Here is a 9,600-nt window from a genome sequence, read left to right as displayed (position 1 = left end):
AAAATGAGTATATGGTAAATATAAATAATGTTCTGTTTGGCTTTGGCCTGGCCCGCTGATAGTTCAAGGCTACGATGTCTAATACAAAACCACACGCATTGTTCTTGGCCTCAAACATTTCTAATACAAAATCACACGAGTTGCTCAACAGAAAACAGCTGGTGGGAGGAGCTGGATAGATTGAAAGGTGGGCGCTTAGGCACCATCGCAGGAAGATGTGGCAAGGGCTGGAGAACCCTGGCCGCATGTGTCAGTACAAGAGGGCAACGAGAAGTAGATAATACTTCTATTTTCTTCAGGAAATAGGCACGTCAAACTCCCTAGACCTTGCTAATATGCTACTACGCTTTCCTTCCAGATGCTGCCAGACTGGAGTCCACTTTCTTGCTGCTTAGTGACTGAGAATGGTATCCCGATGTCTAATACAAAACCACACGCATTGTTCTTGGCCTCAAACATTTCTAATACAAAATCACACGAGTTGCTCAACAGAAAACAGCTGGTGGGAGGAGCTGGATAGATTGAAAGGTGGGCGCTTAGGCACCATCGCAGGAAGATGTGGCAAGGGCTGGAGAACCCTGGCCGCATGTGTCAGTACAAGAGGGCAACGAGAAGTAGATAATACTTCTATTTTCTTCAGGAAATAGGCAACGTCAAACTCCCTAGACCTTGCTAATATGCTACTACGCTTTCCTTCCAGATGCTGCCAGACTGGAGTCCACTTTCTTGCTGCTTAGTGACTGAGAATGGTATCCGGAGTCTACAACATTAACAGTACAGCAAAGATAAACTACCCCCCTTCTGGTTTGTAAGGCCTGTGCGTATCTCTAGATCGTCAATTTGATAAACTTAATATGGGTTATACACCATTAGAAACTCATTCGACTACAAATTTTATGATATACTTTTTCTGGCATATAACTTGTATTACATTGATCAAATTAGCAACCTAAAAATACACGCAGGCCTTAAAACTGCAAGAGAGGTGGTATATTGTAGTAATTATGTACACACATTTATGATTTAGTGCACTTTACACATATGTTTTTCTATAACATAAGAGATAAGACTAACCCTGCGAGAGGGAATGGGGAGAAGTGGAAATCTGTGGGACCAGAGGAATATGCTTGAACCAGAAAACATCGAATGTACCCAATTGATATTCCATACAAAGTCGTTTCTTTTGTGAACTCTATACGAATACATAATTACAGAATGTACCACAGCCCCACATATGATACATACTCCCTCCGTTCCAGAATATAAGGTGTATCGATTTTCATGCAAGTCAAACTTGTGTATGTTTGACCAAGATTATAGAATAAAATATTGACATTTACAAATAAATAAAATATGAAAATACTTTTCGTTATGGGTCTAATGATACAAATTTGGTACTGTGGATATTGGTATTTTTTCTATTAACTTGGTCAAACATGCACACATGTTTTGACTTTTGAAAAAACTAATACACCTTATTATTTTGGAACGGAGGGAGTATTATTTAAGTATTTTCATGACAAATCAACTCATGATTCTGATATTTTCACATGGCCCTTTTCTAGTGATGTAGTTGGTTAAAGTGGCAAAAGTGTAACTGCACGCATCCCACAGTAATGTTCTCTTAGATAAGAGGGATTATAATACTGCACCTGCTAATAAGATTCAGAAATAAAGACATCACGATATTATTAAGACAGTTGGCAACCTTGAGGCCAAAAAAACTTCCAGTAGATACAAGCAGATGGAGGATGCTCCTAGTCCTTAAGCTTGAGAAAACCTCAGTCGCTGTGTTACTGCCTTTGTTTAGAGCTTCTTCCCAATCCACCAGAGCGGAAGGAGGTAAGATATTCTTTGGTGATTGTAGGATGAAACGACCACTCCTATTAAAGAGAGAAATGAGTTGCAGTACTATGAAACTGAAAAAGACCAGACTAGAATACATCACAAGGCATAAGCATAAATATCTAGCCTTCATCTGATCATGCTTCAAGCTAAGACAGTATGGCTATAATAGATTCCGGCACTGTAGGGACAATGTCCATAAAAAATTTCTCAGAAGCAGTAGCTTTCGATTCTTGAGTGATGCACAGCACAATACTTACTTGAACAACATTTTGTAGCACTTGTTTATGAGTGGGGAAGTGAACACATGGATCTAAGGAAACAAGTGAAAAACGAAAAATAATCAAGCCATCACCAACCAGTTTAACTTTCTAGAATCAGTCCTACCACTAAGAAAAACGCTGTGGTTGCAGGGCGATCAGCAGTAGAAATGCAATCAATGCTATAATCGGTAACTTGATTAGACTGTCTACCATGATACATCACAAGCATATGCATGGATCGGTACGAGTCGGAAGATTGAGGACAGGCACTGGCACTTGCTTGGTACTGGGTTTTTTTTTTTTTGTTACTGTTGTTGCTGAATGAAAATGATGCCTGCCCTCTTTTGTAAAATGGAGCCAGTCCTACAGCCTATTCTAACAAAAGGAAACTAACCCTGTCTTATTCTACAGCAAGTAAACACAACTAATGCTGATCTTAATAAAATTATCGTGTGCCTGGCTTGATAGTTTTTGTGTGCCTCGTGGTGGATGCCCACAACCGTGACAGATGAACAATGTGAACTCAGCAATATTATAGGTATAACAGTGTGATCCTAAGCTAAAAAAATGAGGCAAACAAAGAACCTAATGGGTTGTGGAATTACAAGTGAAAAGATTATTTTCTAAGCAAGAGGGGCTGAAGTTGAACACTAGTCACTAGGTCTACATCCAATAAGTGAGTGCTGACAAACCTGATATTTACTCCAAGAACAATATATGCTTGACCATATGCTCGCACTTGAAGCACTTCATTTCCACAAAAATCTGCAAAGCTCGCTTTCTCTGTCTTCTGCACTTATCAGCATATTAGGCACTATAAATGTCAGCAAAGAACCAATATATTCTTATAGTAAGTAAAGCTTTGGAAATACAGGAATGTTTAGCTTCAAGATCTGAAGAGTCAAGACAATACCCACAAGGTAACATATTAGCACATACCGCATATAGTACAACCAAAGGGTATGACTTTCAACAACAATGAAAAATGACCATGTCTACAAGTTCCCCAACAAGCAACATGGGAACCATAACGCATTTTCACCGATGGTACGAAAAACTAACAGTCCACATAATATTGTTTAATAATGGGACTGTACTACCCGAGTTTAGGGAAGCTCTATTTTTTACAAATGGTACAAGAAAACCCGGGTGTGGTCTTAAATGAGCATGGGCCAGGTCGCCACCCACTCACCCCCATGGTGGCGCACCATATCTTGATCTGGATATGGTGATAAGTGAGCAAGGATCAGGTCGTCACATCCTTAATGGCGTGCTACATCGACGCATGGGTGTAATGAAAAGTGAGCAAGGGTTTTTGCATTTGACTCGACGAGTGCAAAGAGTAAGGAAGCTAGCCGAGCCAAGTAGAATCCACTTAGGTAGCTGGAACATAGGGTCCCTGACGGGTAAGTTACAGGAGTTAGTTGATAAGATGAGGAGAGGTGTTGATATCATATTCCAAGAAACCAAATGGAAGGGACAGAAGGTGAAGGAGGTGGAGGATACCGGCTTCAAGCTGTGGTACATGGGGCAACTGCAAACAAAAATGGAGTGGGCATCTTGATCTACAAGAACCTCAAGCATGGAGTGGTAGACGTCAAGAGGCAAGGGGGGCAGATTATCCTAGTCAAGCTAGTCGCCGGGGACTTACTTCCCAATATTATCAACACGTATGCCTCGCAAGTAGGCCACAATGAGAGAGTACCAAAAGGGAGTTCTGGGAAGGCCTGGAGGACTTGATTAGGAGTGTATCTATTGGGGAGAAGCTCTTCATAGGAGATCTTAATGGTCATGTGGGTACATCTAACACAGGTTTTGAAGGGGTACATGGGGGCTTTGGTTATAGCAGCAGGAATCAAGGAGAGAATGTCTTGATTTTTGCCTACAACATGATTGTAGCTAACACCCTCTTTAAAAAAAGAGAATTCCACCTAGTGACTTTTAGTAGTGGTCAACACTCTAGCCAGATTGATTTCGTCCTCTCAAGAAGATAAGACAGGCATGCTTGCATAGATTGTAAGGTGATACTTGGAGAGAGTGTTGTCCCTCAACATAAGCTTGTGAGGGCTGACTTCAGCTTCCGGATAGTGTCCATCGTGATAATCACGTCAAAGTCACTAGAACAAAGTGGTGGAAGCTCAAGGGGGAAGCACCTTAGGCTTTCAAGGAGAGGGTTATTAGGGAGGGCTCTTGGGAGGAAGGAGGTGATGCAAACAATATGTGGATGCAGATGGCGATTTACGTTCGGAAGGTGGCTTTAGAGGAGTTTGGAGTGACCAGGGGAAGTAGAAGAGAAGCTAAAGATACTTGGGGCCAGTTCTTTTAGGGCTTATGGCTGGCTGTGGAAATTAGCTGCTCCCTCCCCATCTTATTCTATAAGCCCAATCTAAATTTTTTATTTTAGAAGTCTATTAATTAAGTGTTAACTAGTAGGCTTCTAAAATAAAATTTTAGGTTGGGCTTCTAGAATAAGCTGGGGAGGGGGCAGCTTGAGCTTATTTCCACAGCCAGCCATATAAGCCTCAAATGAATTGGCCCTTAGTGGTGGAACAATGATGTTCAGAAGGCTATTAATGAGAAGAACGATTATTTGAGACACCTACACCTGGATAGGAGTGAAAACAACATTGAGAAGTACAAAGTGGCAAAGAAGACTGCAAAGCGAGCTACGAGTGAAGCGAGGGGACGGCCTATGAGAACCTCTACCAACGTTTAAACACGAGGGAAGGCGAAAGAGACATCTATAAGACGGCCAAGATTCGAGAGAGGAAGACAAAGGATGTCAACCAAGGCAAATGCATGAAGGATGGAGCAGATTGACGTCCGGTGAAGGGCGAGGAGATCAAGAATAGATAGCGAGAGTACTTCAAAAAACTGTTCGATGGAGAGAATAAGGGCTCTGCCATTGAGATGGATGACTCCTTTGATGACAACAACGGACATTTTGTCTAAAGAATCTAAGAGTCAGAGGTCAGGGAGACATTAAAAAGGATGAAAGGAGGCAAGGCCATGGTCCTTGATTGTATCCCCATTCAGGTGTGGAGATGCCTTGGAGACGTAGCGACAGTATGGCCAACTAAGCTTTTCAACCTCATTTTTCAGCCAACAAGATGCCCAAGGAATGGAAGCGGTGTACATATTAGTACCAGTCTTCAAGAATAAGGGGGATGTTCAAGGTTGTACTAATTACCATGGAATTAAGCTGATGAGCCATACAGTGAAGCTATGGGAGTCATTGAACATTGATTAAGAAGAATGGCAAGTGTGACCAAAAATCAGTTTGGTTTCATGCCCGGGAGGTTGAACATGGAAGCTATTTTCTTGGTAGTTGGTACGACAACTTATAGAGAGAAACGGGGAGCAAAAGGACCTGCATATGGTGTTCATTGGCTTGGAGAAGGCCTATGATAAGATACCATGGAATGTCATGTTGTGGGCCTTGGAGAAACACAAAGTCGCAACAAAGGATATTACCCTCATCAAGGACATGTATGATAATGTTGTCACAAGTATTCAAAAAAGTGATGGCGACGATGATGACTTTCCAATTAAAATAGGCCTGCACCAAGGATCAACTTTGAGCCCTTATCTTTTTGCTTTGGTGATGGATGAGGTCACAAGGGATATACAAGGAGATATCCCCTGGTGTATGCTCTTTGCGGACGATGTGGTGCTAGTCAACGATAGTAGGACGGGGGTTAATAGAATGTTACAGTTGTGGAGACAGACTTTAGAATCAAAAAGTTTTATGCTTGGTAGACTAAAACTGAGTATATGAGGTGTGGTTTCAATACTACTAGGCACGCGAAGGAGGTTAGCCTTGATGGGCAGGTGGTGCCTCTGAAAGACACCTTTCCGGTATTTGGGATCAATGCTGCAGAAGGATGGTGATATTCATGAAGATGTGGGCCATCGAATCAAAGCCGGATGGATGAAGTAGTGCCAAGCTTCTGGCGTCATCTATGACAAGAGACTGACACAAAAGCTAAAAGGCAGGTTCTATAGGACTGTGATTCGACCTGCAATGTTATATGGCGCAGAATGTTGGACAACTAAAAGGCGACATGTCCAATAGTTAGGTGTAGCAGAGATGTGCATGCTGAGATGGATATGTGGCCCCACAAAAAAGGATCAGATCTGAAATGATGATATACATGATAAAGTTGGGGTAGCACCAATTGAAGAGAAGTTTGTCCAACATCGTCTGAGATGGTTTGGGCATATACAATGCAGACCTCCAGAAGCGCCGGTGCATAGCCGAAGGATAATGTCTGCTGATAATGAGTAGACCAAACTTAACATGGGAGGAGTCCATAAAGAGAGACCTGAAGGACTGGAATATCACCAATGAACTAGCCATGGACAGGGGTGTGTGGAAATTAGCTATCCACATGCCAGAACCATGACTAGATTTCGAGATCTTATGGGTTTCAACTCAACCTAGCCCAACTTGTTTGCGATTTAAACACTTTGTTGTTGGTGGTGATGGTGGTGGTGGTGTGCGATTGAAACACTTTCTGGTATTAACATAATAACATTCAGTATAGTATCATGTGTCATAGAAAACACAAAGGTACATAAACATAATGGTTTGTATCATTACCTTATGTGGTGCCTTTGCTACACCAACGTCCCGCTTCAGGACAACATCTTTGGGTGACTGAGAAATTTGCACATTTTTGCACAATTGTCTCTGAATGTCAAGAAGACGTGTGTGCCTATTGCAAGCAATTGCTTTTAAAATGAGTTTCTCAACATCAATGCAGGACAGATCAAGAGAAAGATTAGCTTCTTTATCTGTCAAAGGATCAAGTATAAATGAGCTATGCTGGCATTTTATCTGCATGTCTTGCCCTGCCTCAATTTTGATAAATGGGGATAAATCAGATTCTGCTGGGCCACTGTTTTTGCCATCCAACCAGTAATTCAATTTCAACACAGGTAACCTAAAACCACTTGAATCAAATTCCCCATCTTGACCAAGCTGCATTACAGCAGCATTTCCAGTTTGACCTGTGGTGCTGTCTGAGATACGTTCAGAACTTATTGCTTCCTTCCACCTTCCGTGTCGAAGAACATTAGCCTGCCTAATGATAGTGTCCATAGCAAGTGAAATGCTTAACTCGTGAAGTATAGCATACAGCACAGAAAAGGGATTCTCAGAAACTGCCATTCTTCTTTCTATATCATCACCAAGAGCAAATCTCCTAATTTCTCCCAGCTTAATAGGGCCATTCTTCTCACCAACAAGCAACTCCATGTGCAGTATCCTCCATAAATCTAGGTTACCACGGTAACCTAACGTAAGAAGAACTTTAAATTCTCCATCCACACGAAAAACAGCTACCCCATCAGTTACTGAAATGCTAGATACTTCTTTGGGTCTTGGAGTCACAAGTACTTTGTAGCGCACACTGGTGTCCAACTTCTGCAAAGCATGTTTTTCTTCATCTGGAGAAAGTTTATTTTGGCTCCCTATATCTTCTATACATCTTGGTAACCTCTGATAACTGCCTGTAAGCATAACCTCTAAAGCAGAAGGAACATCAAATGTAGGAGCTCGTGCTTGCTGCAACCCCTCATGCATGAAGAACAGTGAGTCAGCTGTTTGGGTGAAGCATGTTTCATGGCTAGAAAGGGTCGATCCAAGTTGCTGACAGTACTGAACCAACGGAACCTGCATAGATTACAAGTAACCATCTCAAATGCAAAGATTAGAAGTAAAGAAGAAAAGAAGTGCAACACAAAGTTTCCAAGACAACGATTTCATGGTCTAGTGCCAACCAATAGGTAGAACGATGAAAACCCCACTTTAGTTTAGGATGATACTGATAAAAAACTGCAGAGATTTCAGGATGGAATGTATGGGCTGTTCAATCAAACTTAATGATTTCATGTTCAAAGTCAATTGTGCAAGGGCACAACAAAAACAGAAGTTTGTTGTGAATAGTACTACATGAGCTTTTATTTTGATTATTCAGTTTTACTCTATTGTCTGTAAGTAATTTCTATTTCTCCCTCTCGTAGCGAAGACTGAATTTGAGCTTGACTACATGGATATTCTAAACTAGGGGCTAGAGTTAATATGTATGTATGCCAGAAGTTACATGTTGATTTGCTGTCCATATGAAACACCCCCACAACCACCCCCCCAAAATGACAATGGAGCACATTTCAATAACGTAATGCGTATGCAAAAGGTCGTCTCCCAACTGGATATCTATGGATGTTTAGGGGGGAGGGGTAAATGGACTTGCTCCTATTTGAACTTGAATCCAACAAAAGAACCAACAAACCTATTTTCGCAGAATAGACTGAGGTTGCTGGACGAATAAAGCAAGAAGAAATAGGCGACCAAATGAAGTGCCAATTTGCCCCAACTATGGTAGCAATGTGAGGATACCAACGAAACAGCCCCTAAATTCAGAAGTTTATACCTATTTAATTGACCGCATTTCACTACACTCCTGTGGCAATAAGGGTACTGTCTAGGGCAAGCAGAAAACGGCCTAATCTCAATCAACACCGACCTGCTGACACCACTTGGCGAGCACATGGAGGCGGAGCATGCGCTGGCGGGTGCGGGCGATGAATTTGAGGAGGTCAATCTTCTTCTCGGAGTCCGACCGCTGCCGCCCGCCATAGGCGCCCTTCCAGTCGGACTCGGCCTGCGACTTCTCCACGAGGTCCCGCAGCGCCAGGTACGACTCCTCCGCCGCCCGCCGCACAACGGACCCCAGCTCCACCGTCTGCTGCCCCAGCTCCCCCGCCATCGACGCGGCTAGGGTTTCCGCCTCAGCTTAAGCTCCCGCGGCAACGGTCTTGGGAGGAAATCGAGGCCACCGCTGCGGGACGGCGAGGAGGAGGGGGGGCCGCTTCGGGGTAGGTGGCCGGGCAATACCGCCGGCGACGAATCGGCGGCGGCGGCCCGCGTGGGGTGGGATCGGAGCTTTTCGCTTCAGCGCTGGGTCGGGCCCGAACAGAGCGTGCGACCACGCCTAGTCGACAAGATCACGATGGGCCAGCGAGGCTGCGCGTATATAGCGGCCATCGATCGAGGTACTAACGGTTAGATCAAGACAACGCACAGGACGCAAACCGTCATATGACGCCGCACAGACGCGTAGACAGCATTGCCACGGCCCACGGGGATACCGGATACTTAGCATACGGAGGATCTCATATTAGGTGAGATCAAATTTTTTGAAAATACAAAATATGTTCGAACATTCAAAAAGACTTGTAGACACACATCAACATTTGATGTACAATTTTAAAAAAAAAAATCAGCTCCTAATTCGACCTATACTAATAGAAACAAAAAAGGCAAAATCAGATGTGAATAGCGTCAAAATACTATTCAAATTTTGTGATGATCTCTTTTAGAGTTGTAGACACACCCCACGGATATGTTGTCAAATATATCATAATTTTTTGAAATGTCTAAATATGAATTTTTGTGCTTGATCTCATGATCTCTAATGTGAGATCA

General features: G+C 42.8%; 1 protein-coding gene across 1 annotated transcript in view; it reads right to left on the bottom strand.

Moving 5' to 3' along the window:
- The window catches only part of LOC119301214 (mediator of RNA polymerase II transcription subunit 14-like), a 15,509-nt gene extending 6,408 nt beyond the window's left edge, over positions 1-9,101 (bottom strand). The window contains exons 1-4 of the mRNA XM_037578148.1: positions 8,639-9,101; positions 6,712-7,785; positions 2,801-2,898; positions 1,709-1,883 (exon numbers count right to left, since the gene is read on the bottom strand). Of these exons, the coding sequence (XP_037434045.1) occupies positions 1,709-1,883; positions 2,801-2,898; positions 6,712-7,785; positions 8,639-8,881 (1,590 nt within the window). The 5' untranslated portion in view covers positions 8,882-9,101. The remainder of the gene's footprint in view (positions 1-1,708; positions 1,884-2,800; positions 2,899-6,711; positions 7,786-8,638) is intronic.
- Between the last annotated feature and the right edge of the window lie 499 nt (positions 9,102-9,600).

The sequence above is a fragment of the Triticum dicoccoides genome, chromosome 5A, assembly GCF_002162155.2.
Source record: "Triticum dicoccoides isolate Atlit2015 ecotype Zavitan chromosome 5A, WEW_v2.0, whole genome shotgun sequence".
Taxonomy (NCBI): domain Eukaryota; kingdom Viridiplantae; phylum Streptophyta; class Magnoliopsida; order Poales; family Poaceae; genus Triticum; species Triticum dicoccoides.
This window is presented reverse-complemented; position numbering and strand designations above follow the sequence as displayed.